Source organism: Sporothrix schenckii (assembly GCF_000961545.1).
Source record: "Sporothrix schenckii 1099-18 chromosome Unknown Cont47, whole genome shotgun sequence".
Classification (NCBI taxonomy): domain Eukaryota; kingdom Fungi; phylum Ascomycota; class Sordariomycetes; order Ophiostomatales; family Ophiostomataceae; genus Sporothrix; species Sporothrix schenckii.
Genome location: NW_015971148.1, coordinates 2,906,503 through 2,923,291, shown reverse-complemented (window position 1 = coordinate 2,923,291; position 16,789 = coordinate 2,906,503). Strand labels below are relative to the sequence as shown.

At 57.0% G+C, this 16,789-nt stretch overlaps 5 protein-coding genes across 5 annotated transcripts; 1 reads left to right on the top strand and 4 right to left on the bottom strand.

The window, feature by feature from the left end:
• Positions 1 to 950: 950 nt before the first annotated feature.
• SPSK_02991 (serine/threonineeeee-protein kinase TTK/MPS1) lies at positions 951 to 4,262 on the top strand (the record flags this gene model as incomplete). Its single annotated transcript, XM_016729836.1, has 2 exons — positions 951 to 3,305; positions 3,378 to 4,262. 2 exons carry the CDS (start codon positions 951 to 953, stop codon positions 4,260 to 4,262), a joined length of 3,240 nt encoding a protein of 1,079 aa, XP_016585473.1.
• A 519-nt stretch (positions 4,263 to 4,781) lies between these two features.
• SPSK_03565 (mitochondrial 54S ribosomal protein YmL49) lies at positions 4,782 to 5,618 on the bottom strand (the record flags this gene model as incomplete). Its single annotated transcript, XM_016730403.1, has 1 exon — positions 4,782 to 5,618. The coding sequence occupies one exon, from the start codon at positions 5,616 to 5,618 to the stop codon at positions 4,782 to 4,784; it is 837 nt and encodes a 278-aa protein (XP_016585472.1).
• Positions 5,619 to 6,986: 1,368 nt separating this feature from the next.
• Positions 6,987 to 9,068, bottom strand: SPSK_03149 (uncharacterized protein; the record flags this gene model as incomplete). Its single annotated transcript, XM_016729990.1, has 1 exon — positions 6,987 to 9,068. One exon carries the CDS (start codon positions 9,066 to 9,068, stop codon positions 6,987 to 6,989), a length of 2,082 nt encoding a protein of 693 aa, XP_016585471.1.
• A 1,150-nt stretch (positions 9,069 to 10,218) lies between these two features.
• SPSK_03532 (uncharacterized protein) lies at positions 10,219 to 11,158 on the bottom strand (the record flags this gene model as incomplete). Its single annotated transcript, XM_016730370.1, has 2 exons — positions 10,219 to 10,300; positions 10,644 to 11,158. The coding sequence occupies 2 exons, from the start codon at positions 11,156 to 11,158 to the stop codon at positions 10,219 to 10,221; spliced, it is 597 nt and encodes a 198-aa protein (XP_016585470.1).
• A 3,515-nt stretch (positions 11,159 to 14,673) lies between these two features.
• Positions 14,674 to 16,698, bottom strand: SPSK_03162 (tRNA-splicing endonuclease subunit Sen54; the record flags this gene model as incomplete). Its single annotated transcript, XM_016730003.1, has 1 exon — positions 14,674 to 16,698. One exon carries the CDS (start codon positions 16,696 to 16,698, stop codon positions 14,674 to 14,676), a length of 2,025 nt encoding a protein of 674 aa, XP_016585469.1.
• Between the last annotated feature and the right edge of the window lie 91 nt (positions 16,699 to 16,789).

Sequence of the window (16,789 nt, the reverse complement as noted above, 5' to 3'; positions counted from 1 at the left end):
TGTGTAGAGGGGCTTCTGCCATTTGCAACTGGATCTGGGAAGGAAAATACTGGCGCTTTGACGGCATTCTAATTCGGTGGAAAAGAAGATGGCTGCGGCAGCCTTGCTTCATGGGTACATCTGGGGTTCAATCTGCTAGAAAACAAAAATTCAAAAAGTGGAAAGCAACGCGTGGCTCAACGTGAAATGGATGCACAAGTACGACGTAGAGAACGATGTACACAGGGACAGTCATTGGTCGCCCCAGTCTCACTTCTCACCGAAAAGCAACTCCGACTTGACTCGTGAAAATTCAGGCACTTTTTCTTATCTACTCAGTCACGTGGCGCATTTTGCATAAATCTGACTAAGGACAGAAATTGGTACTTGCCATGCCGTTTGCCAAAGTGGAGACGCCTGGTTGCTCACGGCAACGAAGCCGACGCGCTGATTGGCTGGACCCATCTACCAAAATAATACTGGGCCCCATTATGGAGCCGTCCCCCCCAAAACAGAAGCTCTCAATCGAAACAAGTGCACGATGCCACCCGAACCAGGATGCCAGGGCGCCATGCACAATAACAATTACATGCTTGGGTAGGCTCCCGTACGATCCTCTGTTCCCTTTTCCCTTTTCTTTCTTTTCTCTTGTTCTGCGCCTCGTTCATGAAACACATTATTGCCAATCCCTGGCTGCCTCATTCCTACCTTTGTTTTTTGCGTTTCGTTGTTTTCGCCTCTTTTCGATTTTCTTTTCGACGAAATCGTTCGCGTAACCTCGACCAGCACCTCTATATCAATATCGATTCTCGCACCGTTGCCATTTGCCTTTCAAACGGTACTACCATAGGCACCCTTGACGCCCTTCCCAACGACTGAGATTCAGCATTGCATCCGCCACCAAAACGACATCGCGAGCATATCATCATAGCCACGCGTATTGACATCCCCAACGACTCACCAACACCACAATGGCCACGGTGTCGCCCACACCCGCCGGCCAGGGGAGCCAGTTCACCTCGATGGGCCGCCGGACATCGGCTCGCCAGGCCTTGCGGCGCCCACCGTCGCGCTCGCAGATGAGCGGTGCCGCATCGGGTACGGCCTCGAAACGGACCTCGAACGCGGCGGCCGCCGGCCCTGCAACAGCGGCATCCGACTCGCAGCAGCAGTATGCGGCACTGCACGACAGCTCGGACGACGAGATGCCAATTCCCATGAAGCTGAGCGCCCTCACCAAGGCGCTTCTGAGTGACGGGGCATCGGCTCCTGAAGGCACGGCTGCAGCAGCGGCAGCGGCAGCAGCACAAGAAGCGGCGGCGGCGGCAGCGGCAGCGTCGTCAACAGGCACCGGTATGGCGACACGGCGAAGGAGTGCCCTGAACCGTTCAACTTCGTCTGCCGCAGGCGCCGAAACAGACGGCAGCAGCCAGCTCCCGTCACAGAACGACCGTCCAGGCGTGCGGCAGACAAGACGCCATGTTCGTGCTGGCAGTGTCCAGGCATCGGGCGGCGTTCCCTCGTCTGCATCACGGCCGACCTCGCCGCCCGCACTCCTGAGCGGCAACAGCAGTCCTGCACCGCGCAAGCGCGTCGTCCGTCTGAGTACCACGACGCCTGCCGGCGGCATGGGCCCTGTCCAGCCGCCCATCCGTCGGTCGCTGTCGGCATCCAAACACGCAACGCGACGCGGAACCGCCGCCGCGGCTGAGGAGAGGGGCGCTGAGTTGCCTCCTGCAGCTGCGGCTGTCTCGTCAATCGATGCCGTCATGTCGACTGCAGCACCGTCTTCCGCGCCTGCTGAGACCATCAACACACCTGCATCGGCCGTTCGTCGTGTGCAGATCGCCGTCGGCTCGTCAGGCGGCCGGAGCGCCAGCCGTGCCACGCGTCTTTCTACGTCGTCGTCATCGTCGGCACTCCGGACCACGCGCCGTACCGAGTCGGCTGCTGGGCACCACAGCGACGCGGAGCAGGCCGCGCCGTCCCATGAGGAGCCTCCATCTACCGTCGGGCGTCCGTCATCGCAGCATCAGCAACAGATGGGAAGCGCCCTGCGGGCGTACGCGGGCGGCAGTGGTTCGTCGGCCGGCACAACGGCTCGCAGTGGCAGCCGCGACATCGATCCCCAGCAGGCCCTCCAGAGCTCCATGCGTGTCAAGCGTGTGGGCAAATCCCTGGGCGGTGGATTCCTGAGTGGCCCTGCGCGGCGGGGCCGGAGACGGACGAGCGACGAGGAGGGCGAGGGCCACAGTCCTGAGGACATGCTGCAGCCACACCATGACGGCGACGCGGGCGGCCTGCTCATGTCGAGCCAAGAGAGCGAGGCAAACGCCATGTACAGCAGCCAAGGCGCGCACAGCGGCAGCGGCTCCCGGTCGCCGTACTTTGATCCTTATGCGCGAGGCGATCGTGCTGCAACGGGCAGCCCTGTGAGTGGCAGGACATCGTCTGCCCAGCGTGCAAGCAGTCTTCGCAGCCACGCGTCAAACGTCGATCTGCAGCAGCAGCAGCAACCGGAGATGATGCAATACGAGCCTGCGCAGCAACACGAGGCACCTGCTCCGCAGCAAGAGCCGGAGCAGCCAGACCTTGACCTTTTGCGCCGGCGATCATACCGTGCCGAGGACGTTGCGGCAGCACCACCACCCAAGGCAGCACCACCACCACCTCCGCCTGTGTCGTCGAATCGGCCCAACTTGCCGTCTGCGCACGACCAAGAAAACGACCTCGCCTACCTGGGCCGCTCGGTCAAGCCTCTGGTTGTGTCCGGTATTGCCGGCCTTGGCGACAAGGAGTACAACGTGAACCAGATCCGCCCCCTGCGCGCAGCTCTGCAGCCGGCCGTGGCCGACGTGAAGCTGCCGTCTGTGTCTGCCGCTAAGCCGACCAGCGCCGCCGCACCACCTGTCGTGTCACCCGAGCGCAAGGTTCTCTCGACAATCAGCCGCAACACGCCGCACCGGTCCGCACCGCCACCGCCACCACCAAAGATGTCCGTGCTCGAGACGGCAACAGGCGCCCCGGCTGGCGCTGCGGCTACGGCTCAGGCTGGCAAGAAGCCGCGGATCCTGCTCAAGGTCAACGGCCGCTCGTACCAGCGCGTAGACTGCGTGGGCCGCGGCGGCAGCGGAAAGGTCTACAAAGTGACGGCCGAGAACGGCAAGATGTTTGCCATGAAGCGCGTGTCGCTCGAAAATGCCGACGAGTCGACAATCCGTGGCTTCATGGGCGAGATCGACCTCCTGAAAAAGCTGTCGGGCGTGGACCGTGTGATTCAGCTGTTTGACTTTGAGATGAACAAGGAGAAGCAGATGCTGAGTTTGGTGAGCAGCCTTTCCCCCGTGTCAACGTTCTTCCCATGCCCTCGTACACCGACTAACTTTCCACGTGCGTAGCTTATGGAGCTTGGTGAGATGGACCTCAACTCACTTCTGCGGCTGCGCCAAAACCCCGAGAGCGCCAAGATGGACCCCGTGTTCGTGCGCTTCTACTGGAAGGAGATGCTGGAGTGCCTGCAGGCCGTCCATGTGCACGACATTGTGCACTCTGACCTGAAGCCGGCCAACTTTGTGCTCGTCCAGGGCCGCCTCAAGCTGATCGACTTTGGCATTGCCAACGCCATCCAGACGGAGATGACGGTCAATGTGCACCGCGAGACGCAGGTCGGCACGCCCAGCTACATGTCGCCCGAGTCGCTGATGGACGCCCAGCAGTACGCCTTCACAGCGAACCACCACGGCGCCGGCGGCCGGCCCGGCGTGGGCGGCTTCTTGGGCGCCCCCAAGAGCGCCACCAAGCTTGTGAAGCTCGGCAAGCCCAGCGACGTGTGGAGCCTGGGCTGCATCCTCTACCAAATGGTGTACGGTCTGCCGCCGTTTGGCCACATCCAGAACCAGATGGCCCGCTGCCAGGCTATCATCACGTGGACGCACACCATCGACTTCCCGGCGCGCGGTATGGGCGGCACGCCGGTGCCGCCGAGCCTGATCAACACGATGAAGCGCTGCCTCAACCGCGAGCAGCAGCTGCGCCCGACCTGCGACGAACTGCTGTCGCCCATGGATACCTTCCTGTTCCCCGAGGCCCAATACATGAGCATCGGCGGCGGCGCCGAGTGCATGCCCATCTCCGAGGAGCTTCTGGGCCGCATCATCCAGAGCGTCGTCACCCGCTGTCGCGAGCGCATGCCCACCGATGCCGAGGCTGTCTCGGCCTGGCCGGCTGCCTACTGGTCGAGCGTGCGGCGAGCCGTGGCTGCGCGGGAAGAGAAGCAGCAGTAATGCTGGCGAAAAGCGCGCTGGAGAGAGCTGCGCACAACACAAAATCCCCACCTTGGATTGAATGATATACTGCGTAATTTGTTTCGGCTTCTTTTCTGGTTCTTGGTCACAAAAGAATGGCGTTCCTGCGAGAGTTTCAAAGCGGGCCATTTGCATTTCATTGACGTTCTTTTGCATCTGCTTCACTTATGGGCCTTTCTCTTTTTTTCTTTTCTTTTCAGGGCGCACCCATACATTATATCCCTCCTACTTTTTTACTTTTGCTCTTTTTCTGTTTTGTCTTTTGGTTCTGTTGTTTTCTTGGAAACGACTTCACTTTTTTGTATATATCGTTGCTGTTTCGGTTTGTGATGCTTTTCGCCCTCTTTTTGTTTAATCACCTTACGAATCAAGTCCTTTTCTGTTTGTTCCTCGCACTGCTCGTCATTATTGTTCGCTTTGGTTGTGATGCTTTTATTCTCATCCACTCTATCGTAAATACTGTACAAGATGCCATCCGCCGCAAACGAACGATCCTCCCTATGCCTCCGCCTCCACAGACACCTCCTGGATCCGCAGCACCGTAAACTGGTGCTTGCTCTTCACCGTCCGCTTCCGCCGCGTCCGCCGCTTCTTCTTCACCATTGTCCGCAGCGGCTCCGTCTCCACACCCAGCACCACGGCCTTGACACTCGCACCTGGCACATACGGCACGTCAAACGACTCGCCGTTGCTGCTGTTGTTGCTGTTGTTGTCGCGGCCGGCCTCTGCAGTCCCGGCTGACACAGTAGACGACGTGCTCGCCGCCACCGCCGTCACCGTCCGGTTGCCCACTACGCCCACACGGTTCAGCAGCAGCTCGTCGCCCGGCTGCACGCCCGGCATCTTGAACGGCAGGCGCAGGCTGTCGCCCGGCGTGACAAGGTACGGCCGGCCGTGGATCTGCACGGTGGCGTAGACGGACGGGTGGTTGGACGTGACGGAGGCCACGGCGGCGGCGGTCGACGGCGTTGCGGACGAGGAGGAGGAGGACGACGACACTGGTGATGGTGCCGATGAGGGCGCAAAGAGAATCTGAGAGAGGACCGACGTGGGAAGAGCGGGTGCCGCACCGGTCGAGGAGGAGGCTGACGAGGTCGAGGGAGAAGAAGAAGAGGAGGAGGAGGATGAAACAGTCGGCTCGTTGTGTGATGGCCGGCGGGTCGAGGTCGAGAAACACTGTGTTGCCGCGGTGTTTGCCACGGTCGGCAGCCGCGACGGTAGAGCAGCGGCCTGGGGGAACGGAGACACTGTCACCTGCCGGCCGGAACCGCCAGCGCCGCGGGCTGAGGTGAGCGCACTGCGGAAAGCAGCGCGCAGCGTGGGTTGCGGCCGCATCGTTTTGCCGTTCTGTGTCGCGATCGAAGGAGTGCTGGGTGCGTCGTCTTTCTGGCCCCTAGCGACTCAATTGGAGACCGCAGAATTGCCACTGCTGCCGGATATGTATCGGTCGATCAGACAAGCGGTCTGTAAGTTGTAGCGGGACGTCGTGGTCGTCAAACACGCGACAGGATGTGGCGATGCGTTAGGACAATCGGTCGGTTCGAGAAAAAACACACGATCGCAGGGGAAAATTTGGAGCATGCCAAGTACCCACTTTTTACAAGGGAACATTAAAGTGGAAGTCGTGACTGGTCACGTGCTACTTCTGGTTCCCCTTCACGAGGCCAGCAAGTGGAAGAAGGTTAAAATATCCTGCACGCATGCAAACACACCGTAGACCGCCCTGGGATTTCGAATTTACCCAGTGTAACTTCTGAATTCGGGTTTGGTAAATAAGGTGGTGCGTTTTGACGAACGCAGTTTTACTGGATGTGGCTCTCGTGTATCACGGCAGGCTAGAGTTGTCAACTAAACCAACCAACCACAGGCGCTGAAAAAAGCCACAGCCGCGACCCAAGGAACAACAATGCGTCGTAGAAAATCATACTCACACGGGCAAGTCGCACTTCGCCGTACAAGCTGCTTGTCTTTTCTGTTTTCTGGTCACGCTCGTACATTCCAAAGTTGCCATCACAAGAACAGCAACATCCAAATTTTTTTAATTTTTTTTTTTTTTTGGATAAAAAGAGGTCTAGTGACTTACGTACCAGGAACGCTTTGTTCGCGCAAGTAAATATGATAGAATAACAAATGCTACGGATGAATAAGAATGCTAGAATGACACTGTTGCAGCTTTCAGAAGAAGTAAAGAGTAAATCAGTCGCTCACAGACGCGGAACAAGAAGCCAACAAGCCCAAGAGTGGATCAACTCAAGCCACCAACCAAGGATCCTCAAATATCAGACAGCACCCTCACATATTTACCTTTCCTCCCTAGTCCACCGATGGTATATATAGAGTGATAGGGTATAATAGTAGAGATGCAAAATAAACATACGGAAACAATGAGCAGGGCCAAGTAACAAAAGCAGTGCTATGAAGTGCCAAAATTCCAGACATTGCAAATCAAATGGGTAATAGAAAGAAAGAAACGACAAATGTACAAAATAACAAAAGGACGAAAGGACGAAAAAGACAAAAGAAACATCGGTCTCGAGAAGTGGTATTAAGAATCAAATAGTGTGGGTGGCGACCACAGCTGATCAAAGGCCAAAAGGACAAAAGGTAAAATTGGACAAAGAATCAAAAGAGAACCGAGAAGATGTCAAAAAAGGTTAAAGGAAAAATAAGGGAGATGGATACATGGATCGGGACGATCACTTTTTAGAAAAAGGTCGGCTTCGTGAGAACGCGGTATTCAACATAGTCTTCGCCGTCAATCGACAGAATCGTGCCGGGGCTCACCAGCTTGCCCTTAAAGGGACCCGTCGGTTTGCGCTCATACTTGACGCCCATGTAGATCTTGGTGTCTTCGTTGCCGGTGCTGCGCAGCCGCGACGCCTCCTGCGACGCCCAGACCTTGTTAAGGCGGCCGATGTTCTCGTTGAAGGCCTGGCGACTGCTCTTACCGCCGCTTTCGTCGGCGCTGCTACCACCACCTGCACTACCGCCACCGTTCGTCGCTGCCTGAATACCGTTGTGGTGGCTGCCGGCCCGTTGCTCGTTGCGCTGCTGGATGCTCTCCATACGCGTGATCTCACGACGGGCGAGACTGTTAGTGCGCTCCACGCGATCGGTATTATCACCAACAGGCTGAGGCCGGCTCGCTGACAGGCCGGGTCCAGCGGGAAGAGAGTGCCGACCGCCACGGGGTGCAAGCGGGTTGGCCGACACAACGCCACCAGGCGCAGCGGAAATCGACGCCGGGACCGCTGGCTCGCGGATGTCAAGGGTGGAGCGGCGGCTCTGGCGCAGCTCCGGACCCGAACTCTCGCGTCGGGCGCGGCCGTCCAGGACGCCATCTGGGTAGGAGGACGGCACCACGCCGTTCTTGTCCAAAGTAAGGTCACCACCAGCCCTGGCGAGCTCGTGACGGTCAACAATGCGACCCGCTTCCCGATTAAGGTTAGCCGCGGTGGCAAAACTGATAGTATCAAGTCGGCCAGAGGTGCCCAGGGTGCTTTGCGCAGCACCGCCTGCGTTGATAACACGGGCCTGGGCATCGTACACGGCATTTGCCTCGTTGGCGGTGCGCTCACTAGGCTTCTCGCCTTCGTCGATCTGACGCTGACGCACACGGACGTATTCCTTAACCTCGGGGCGGGACAGATGCCGGATGTGATTTTCGAACTCGACCTCGTCGTAATGGATCCACAGAGCGCCGGCGCCCTGTGGAAAGTTGCCGAGAACCGGTCGGCCGTCGCGTGTCTCGCGCGTCACTTTGACGCGGAACATGTCGTTGGCACCGAGGATGCCAAAGACAGCGTGCTTGTCTTCGACTTTCTCCTCGCTCGAGCCGCGCCAGTAACCCAACAGAATCTTGGTGGGCCGTGTGCCAGGCAGAAGGTCAATGGCGGATCTCTGGATGGCGGACGCCACGGAGGCCGACCCGATTTGCGCCAGGTGGCCGTTGGAGGGCAACGGGGCGTCGAGCGCGCTTGGGCCCGGGTCCATGGATGGCAAGGAAACACCATAGTGGCTGCCCATACGCCGCTTCTTATCCGGACGGTTCGCGTTGACGACATAATCTGGTAGATCAACACCGTATGCAATCTGGGCGGGCGGCTGGTTGTCAGGAATTGGGTGCATGGCCGCGCGACGCATCGCTTCCTTGACAGCGGCCTTTTCGGCAAGGTCACTCTCCTCGGGTGTCTCAGGCGCGCCAAGCGCATCGGTGCGAATTTTGACATACTCCTTGACCTGATTGTGGTCAAGGCCAATCAGGTGCTTCTCAAAGACGACGCGCTCGAATGTCACCCAGCTGCCACCGGGGCCCGGCGGGAGGGGGTACTCGGATGTGACAGGCTGACCGGTACGGGTGAACTGGATGACCCGGGTGCGCAGCCGGTCGCGCGTGTCAATGAAACCGACGACGGCATGACGCTCAGCCACGTCAGGCACACTGGAGTCGCGCCAGTAGCCGAGGGCAATGGATTTGGCGTTTGTCGTCGGCGCTTGAGGTGCCGCTGCCTGTGTTGCCTTGGGCGTCCGGCGCCACGCTTCAAAGTGCGTGGTTTCATGCGATGGGGGACTGCGGTCTCTGCTGTCGTCGGCGGTATCGTTGTAGATAGACGATCGTTTCCGCTTGAGGTACGGGTCGGGGGACCGGTCCCGGGCGTCATCCATAGACAGGTCCTCATGGTCAGACGCGATATGGACGGGAGACGAATGAAAACCGTTGGATTGGGTATCGACAACAATCTCATCCTCGTATGCGCGGGCCGGAAAGTGGCCGTTGGTGGCCATTGGAGGCCGGTCACCGTTAGTGGTGGGTGGGCGCGACGTGACGGAGTTAATAGGCTCCCCGGACGGGTCCCGGACGCCTCTGTCGGCCGCAGTCAACTTATCTCGATGGTCTGATGGTGCGCTACATAAGAGGCAATGGAGATCAAATATTAGTCACGTGTCGTACCGAGCCTTGTTTGAAAATGAAAGATTCAAAAAGGGTACAAATGCCAAACGAGAAACAAAATAGAGGAAGGGATTGGACTGGTTGTAGAGTAGGAGTATGAGATCTCCCACTCAAATCACATATACGTTCACTCCTCAAAGTGAGACCGAGAACCAACGCCGAGCAGATGAGCAATGATATAAGAAATAACAGTCCAGCTAGAGAGAATAACGCCAGCTCACTTGGTTTACCCATACGCCAACGGAAAATTAGGGAGACACGCCAGGCTTGGTGTGTGTGAGGAGACAAGAAAGTTGGCCTGAGATTCAAGATGAGTTGCGATTTCGACGAACCAGCGGCGCGGGAACAAAAATCGCTGCGAGAGGGAGAAAGGCAGCAAGGCACAAAACCCAACGTACACCCGATGGGAAATGGGAGGGGGGTAAGAACCAAAGTGAATACGCCAAAAGACAAAGCCGGCACCTCGCGGTTGGCGATCCAAAGCCAGGTTGCACAAGTAAAAACGTGTGCTGGGTAAATGCGAGGTTGGATGAAGCGGCTGAGAGATAAATATAGCAGACGCGGGATGTCTCGAGGGCAGAGGCAAGGGGAGAGAGGACACCGAAAAGTAGGATGAGGTTTAAAAGTAAAAGGGTAAAACGAGAAGAACGGGACAGTGAAAGAAAATAGAAAATTAGGCAGGGTTGTGCAGAATCGGTTGAATAAAGTAGCAGGCGTTACGCACGTAACATGAAAAGTGCGGTTGGACACCACAGCGACAACTCGTGCAACTTAAGCATACGATGGGCATAAAGAAGCGAATAGCAAAAGAGACAAATACTGAGTGCGAAGGAAAAAGGACGACGAGTAGGAGCAGAAAGGTAACAGGCAGAAGTTGACAACCAAAGAGAAACGACAAGCGGCAAAGAGGAGGAAAAAGTGGAACTCATCATGGATGGGTAGGCAAAGGAGGATGTTCGAGTTCAAGTGACGGCATCTGTGAACCTAGAGGCTGATTGGGTGGAGGAGTTGCTGAGCCCAGCGTCTAGACAGCGTGTCTGCTTGTAGCTCCTCCTGCTCCTTGAACCTGCAACCCAATGGGTAAATGAGGATAAATGGAGGCTAAATGAACTGTGATGATATAGATTCTGATGGCGGTCATTCGGTAGGCGCGAAGGTCGTTCTGTGCAGTGGAGTGTAGGAGAGCAAACGGCGCACGAGAATGGTCTGTGCCTGCGCTTCGTTCATGAGGACATTTCCACTTGGGGCGACATGAATTATGAGACCTTGTCAAGCTCATGATTGCAGCACGACAACGCGCCAAACGACTTTGGAGAAGACGATCGGGATGCGAGCAACGGCGAGAAACATGACATGATGAACAAAAACAACCATAAACAAAATGCAGAGATGTGAAATGAAGTACATACCCAGACACATAGGCTGTCGACGATGTCCGTCTCGGAAAGCCGGGGATGAGGCCTGTGGAGGCGGCCAGGTCGGCCGGTGCAGCCGACGGCAGCGGACGACGCACCTTAGGCGGCGGCGAGGGGACCGGCGACGGCTGTTGCTGCTGACCGCGAGATACGACTGGTGGCAGCTCAGCAGATGGTTGGGTGTGCTGGTTTTGCTGGGCTTGCAGGACTGGCTGAGCTGACTGAGCTGGCTGAGCTGGCTGCGCAGTCGGCGGTGGCGGCGGGGACAGGCCCGAAGCATGAATTGTGCCCTCTCCAAAGTCCCTGTCCTTTTTGGCGGGTGACGCCGAGCCCGAGTGAGCAACCGATGCGCGGCGTCCAGCAAGGGCAGCGATGGCGTCGAACGCAAGATCGGCCTGGTTGGCCGCAACGGCCGGAGCAGTCGCAGCAGCCGGAGCAGTCGCAGCAGCCGGGGTCACAGTTGGCGAGGCGGTCGTGTTGCGCACACGCGCGACCACCTCAGAGTCCATGAAGCCGTCGGACACCTGGGGGGCATGAAACGAGGAATGGCGATATCCGGGGCGTCAGGGATGTTGATATCTCTGTTGATGTGAAAGGGGCCAAGCTTGAGGGCTGGGGGATCTGTTGGAAGGGAAGGGACGTTGCAAGACAGCACAAGGCAAAAGGCAAGGAGGCAGCAAGGACGTTGCGCCCCCAAAAAGGGTGTAAGCTATGGAAGGGGCTTTTTGTTGACAACAAGACAGGAAAGAGCGAAACGAAGAAAACGAGCAGGAACGAACGAGCGAGCGAGGGGACGACAGGGAAGGGGGGTATCAAAGAAGGAACAGGTGCCGGGCAGGCAGGGACGATGGACAGTTTGCTCGCGAGGCCTGCCGCCGTATGGACTCTGCCTGATTAAAATGGATATATTTGTGGAACAAGGTTAAAAATATTAAAAATAAAGCAAGGATGGCAAAGAACAACAGAGGCGCATACAACGTATGTTGGGCGCACGATGTATGTTGTATTTTGTAATGGGAAGAACGAGAGCCCGTTGGACCACAAAGAGAAGAGCGGGAAGATACCTCTTTGCGAAGAAGGCAGGGGTGACGGGCGGGCTAGGGGAGTTGGTTGAGAAAGAGAAGTGGAGGAAATACGAAATTAGGCGTCTGTTTTTGGTTGTCAATTATCATTAAGAATTTACCTTGGGGGGTGGGGGCGATCTAGGCCAGGTCATGTGTTCTGAATGGCCAGACCAGCCAGTGAGTTAGGCCAAGCCAGCAACCAGCAATGATGTCGAATAGGGGCCGCGAAAGTGGGTGGGCACCAGAAAGCCCGCAAACTACGAAGTACAAAAAAGGAAAGAGCGGTGTTGCGAAACATCGAATTGGGAAACAACAATGGTACGGTGTTGGCAAACATACGTGCAACACGACGCGACAAGAGCAGACCACAGGCTGCTTCCAAATCAAGTGTAGGGAAGGAGACAACAAAAAACGGTGAGCCGGGCGCACAAAAGGGAAGGAACGATGCAGCAAGCGCGTCGTTGGCGACGGCCGAGAGACACGATGCAGAATGGTCGTAGCGGCAAGAGCCCTGTGGACAGAATAGGAAAGAGCGATGGTGCAGAAAACGGCCGATCTGCCCAGCCCGCCCAAGAGCCCAGCGACATGAGGTGAGGATGAGAATGAGAGATACAAAGGCACGCATTGCTAATACGAGCTTGTCAAGAGAGCGCTTTGTAGAACGGTCCTGCGGCTGCCGGACCGTGCATCTCTGGGCACTCGAGGAATCCTCGTTGTTGAGTCTGCTTGCCATGCATTTGCTCTTCTGTTGCTTCTTTTGCTTCATTTTGCGCTCGCGGGAAAAAGAAATCGCCGTAGTATCCAGCTAGAGTCTCCAGTCTTGCCCCGGTTCCAACGATCTACATCTAACAAGTGGCCCTTTTCGCGCCGTGGTGGAATGCAATACGCGAAGCGCAGCAGGACTTCGTTTCTTCCACTGAAACGAATGTAGAATACGACAAAGTTGGTGGCTTGGTACTGTGTCTTGCGGTCTTTCCTCGTCGCAGCGGTCTCACTTCGAATTTAGGAAGCACGGAAGCCGTGTAAGTTATGTTGGTTCGGGAAGGCTGCCAGCCGAAGGACAAAAATAGGCAAGAGCGATGGCAAGCGGCGTAAGGGGGAAGGCGGGAAGTAACGCTGGGCGCGATACAGCAATAAATGAACATTGTAAACAAAGAAAAACGACAGAGTTGCGACGTACGGAGTAGGCCAAAGACCTAAGACCAAAGACCAAAAAGGCGAGACGGAAAGACACACAAGAAAATAAATGAAGTCCCCTCCACGACGAGAAGCCAGTTTACGGCGTGATGTCCCGCAATCCTCAGTGTCAATACGAAAAAGGTCCAGGTTTGCGCCGGGTAGGCCTTTCCAAGACTGGCCAGGGGGGTGATGGTATTTGGAAGCGTCGCTATTTCCGAACCTACTCCGTATGTCGTACGGCAAGAGCAGTTTAGCGTTAGTGGCTCAAGACGAGAAGTGACGGTCGTCATGGAAGTCGCGCCTTCCTCAGGATCCTCCATTCCTGATAGGGCCGTCATCAATCGATCACTCCAGACTTCATTTCCACAAAACCCAAGACGTCAATCCCTCAACCTCGTTGGTTCTACCGGGCCGGCCAGCTCAAGCCTGTCTACCTGTCTACGAAGTACAGGCTCACAAAGTCGCCAATAAACGATATTACGATATTGTCAGAACCCTCACCGATGTCACCCTCAACCAGCGATGGTGTAACAGGCGACGCTGCCACTTACCACGTTTCTCCTCTCTCCTTGTGGGAACGTGGAAGTGAACTAAAAGTTGGCTGATGGCGAGTTTGCAAACAAGGGTGTGGGATGGGGGCAGGTGAGTTGGGTAAGTTATGTATCTTACGGAGTAGGGTGGCCGCCCTGCAATGTGTGGTTACGCAAGTCTGGTCGTGTCTCGCTGGTTTGTATGTGCAACTGTATTTCGCAGCTGTACGATGTACCTCTGCCTCTTTCTGGTGTCTGTGCGGTCCTTTATTGCTGTCCATTTTATGCTTTCCATTTCCTTCTCCGTCGTTGTCGTCGTTTTCTCTACTTTCTCTACTTTCCCGTTCTTCCCCTTATGTCGTACAGTTTTATCTCTTGATCGTCGCTTGCCGCCCAAGAATTGGCGCGTGGAAACACGGCTCTCGATTGCAATGATCGCAGCGATGCAGGCTGCGGCGAGGACAACTCCTTTTCTCATGCGCACGCACGGCCATGCATACATCGTACATAGCCTGGTTGGGTTGTCTCAACTTCCAACGCTTGTCAACTGCTTATTGGACAGACTTACATTAGCTCAATGGGTCACAAGAGACTATGAAAGAACGGAAGAGGGCAAAAGAAGCTGGACACCACCCTGTGCCAAATAGGCGTGAACCAAAAGAGTGCTGGGCGGTAAATTGAAAACGAAGGAAAGGCCAAGTAATTACAACCTATTTGTCGAAAGAGGGCTTCATGAACAGCTCCAACGATGACGCGTGGCTCTCTGTGCTCTCTGTGCTCTCTGTGCTCTCTGTCTATTCAATACTTGTTCATTTATCCAGGAACGACGTGGTGAGCGAATAATAAACCCGAAAGATATACAAAATAAATGAAATGAAAGCTCCAAAATGGCTCTTTGTCCAAAAACGCCCAATGCAATGCTGTGTTTCGTGACAAGTAAAACAATCAATGCAGTACCCGGCCAGGATCAGGGTCAGAGGCGACAGATTTTGTCCAAATATCCAGCCGCCAGGCTCGACACCCTTTTCCCGAAACGTTGACAACTCAGAGCGTGCCCCTGCGCCACCCAATGGTTGCAGTGGGTACACACAGGGAGCCAAGCCAAATTGGCCTGGACCAATGCCCAACGCCTATTTTTTTTTTTTTTTGTTCTTTTGGTTCTTCCACCTCAGCGGCTGGAAGAAGACTGAAATAGCCGCCCACGGTAACCCTCTCTCTGGCATGTATTAGTGTGTTTTTGTGAACCCTTGTTCACAACTCCGGGCTTGGCTCTTTTGCGTCGTTCCTCTTGTTGCTCTTGTTGTCGCCTTTTCCCTCTGTGACAGAATCTTGGCCGGCGGCACTCTTAGCGTCGCCATTCTTCTTCTTCTTCTTCTTTTGGTTCTTGCCGCCACCCGCCTTGCCCTTGCTGCCGCCGTCGTTCCGGGCGCCTCTGCCGTTGCCGGCAGAAAACCGCCCCGCCGCCACAGCATCGAAGCGTGGCCACAGCGGGTCGGTGCTGAACGTGGTGTCGGAGAAGCGCATGTAGTTGACGAGGCCGTGGTCGACCACGGCCACGAGGACGCAGCGGCGGCCTAGCTTGAGGCGGCGGTAGATGGTGGGCAAGGGGGGGAAGGCAGAGGCTTGCTTGGAGGGCATCGACGACGGTGCCGGTTCGGCCGCAGTAGACGCGGACTGCGCCGCCAGCCGGCTCCTCTTACTCAGATGTGCCGTGGCGGGCAAGGGAGGCACAGAGGCCAGCAGCTCCGAGACCTGCTCTAGTGTGGGCACACCCGTGGCGTGCGCGTCGGCCACGGCCATGTAAAAGTCGGGCGGCGGGGGCCGAATCTTGGAAAATGTCTTGGATGACGAGGTCGTCGACGTGCCGGACTTCCAGACGTGAAAGACGATGCGGAACGGGTTTTTGGGCCGCTGCGACACGTCCTCTACCGGAGGATGTTCACCGTATCGATGTGGTTGTATGAGGCGCAACTGCGCATAGATCGGTCGATATGACCGGTAGAGGCCGGGCTGAACCAGCGCCCCGCGAGGGGCATGCTCTCGCAAAGGAAACGACGCAATGGTCGACGAGGGAGAGCTTGGCGACAGTAGAGAAAACAGCCATTGCCACAGGCTCGTCGGGGATGGTGGAACTGGCGGTACTGGTGCCTTTGTCGGTGCGTCCAGTGGGGTCTGGGGATTTGTCTTGACGGCCCGCAGCACCTGGTAGCCGGACCGGCGGAGGTGCGTGTAGACTTGGTAGGTCGGCAGCGGGATGCGGCCGTGCTGGGGATCGTCGTCCGGTCCGATGAGGAGGGCGTATGCCGCCTGCAGACTGAGCGGGATGCCGTGCTCCTCGTCGGCGTCGGTGTCGGCGTCGCTGCGGCTGCCGCGCAGGCCCAAAATCGCTTCCATCTCCCTCAGCGGCCACCACAGCTCCATGGTCCCACGCTCCACCAGGAACAGGGCCTCTTCGGGCAGTAGCCACACGCGGTCGTACCCAGGTCGTGGTGTTGGCTGCTGGTCCTTGGGCAAGGTCGGAATCCATTTGGGCTTGCCCGGGACGGCACCGACCGACGCAAACATAGGCCCTCGGTGGATCTCGACCATGACGACGCGGTGGCGTGTGTGTGCAAAGCGGCGGCGGGTCTCGCCGGCCTCATTGTCCTCGCCGTCCTCGTTGTCCTCATGGTCCCTGTTGCGCTCGGCCGGGCCCCCTTCATGATCTGCCTCGTCCTCCGGCTCGTCCTGCCAGGCCTCGGGGAAATACCAGCCGCGCACAACGTCGTTGCTACCAGCGTTCTTACCGCCGCCCGCCGTGTAGTGCGTGCGCGTGTGTGCCAGGACCGTCTCCATGACGGCGCGGCTCTGCTCGAGAGCATCGCGCTGGGCGCGTGTGCCGTGTTCTTCAAAGTCCTTTTCGCCCTTGCGGATGGTCTGCGAAGAGATGTGCGATTTGCGGTTCCGAGCAGGCGTGGGCGTCGCAGAGGGTGCCGACACGCTTGCATCGCCACTGGTATTGGCCCCGACAAACGCAGCAAACGCGCGATAGTCCTGGACCTCGACGCCGCCGCCCTCGTCATCATCGTTGCCGTCGTCCTCGTTGTCGTCGCCGCCGCCGCCGCCTCTCCGAAACGGTCCAGCAGCATTGCGGTGCCTGCCTAGGGGAAGGGCTGCTTCATCATCGTCGTCGCCACCCACCAGCAGAGGGTCCTCGCCCTCGTCTGCTATCGTATCATCCGAGACAGCGACAGGGCTTGAACTGTCGCCGTCCTGTCGTATTTGCGCCGGAGGCATTTGTAAGATTATGTGAGTGTAGGGGCAAAGATGGCGAAAATACAGAGAAATAAAATACTATGGGCAAGCGCAAGTCATGGTCATCGAAAAG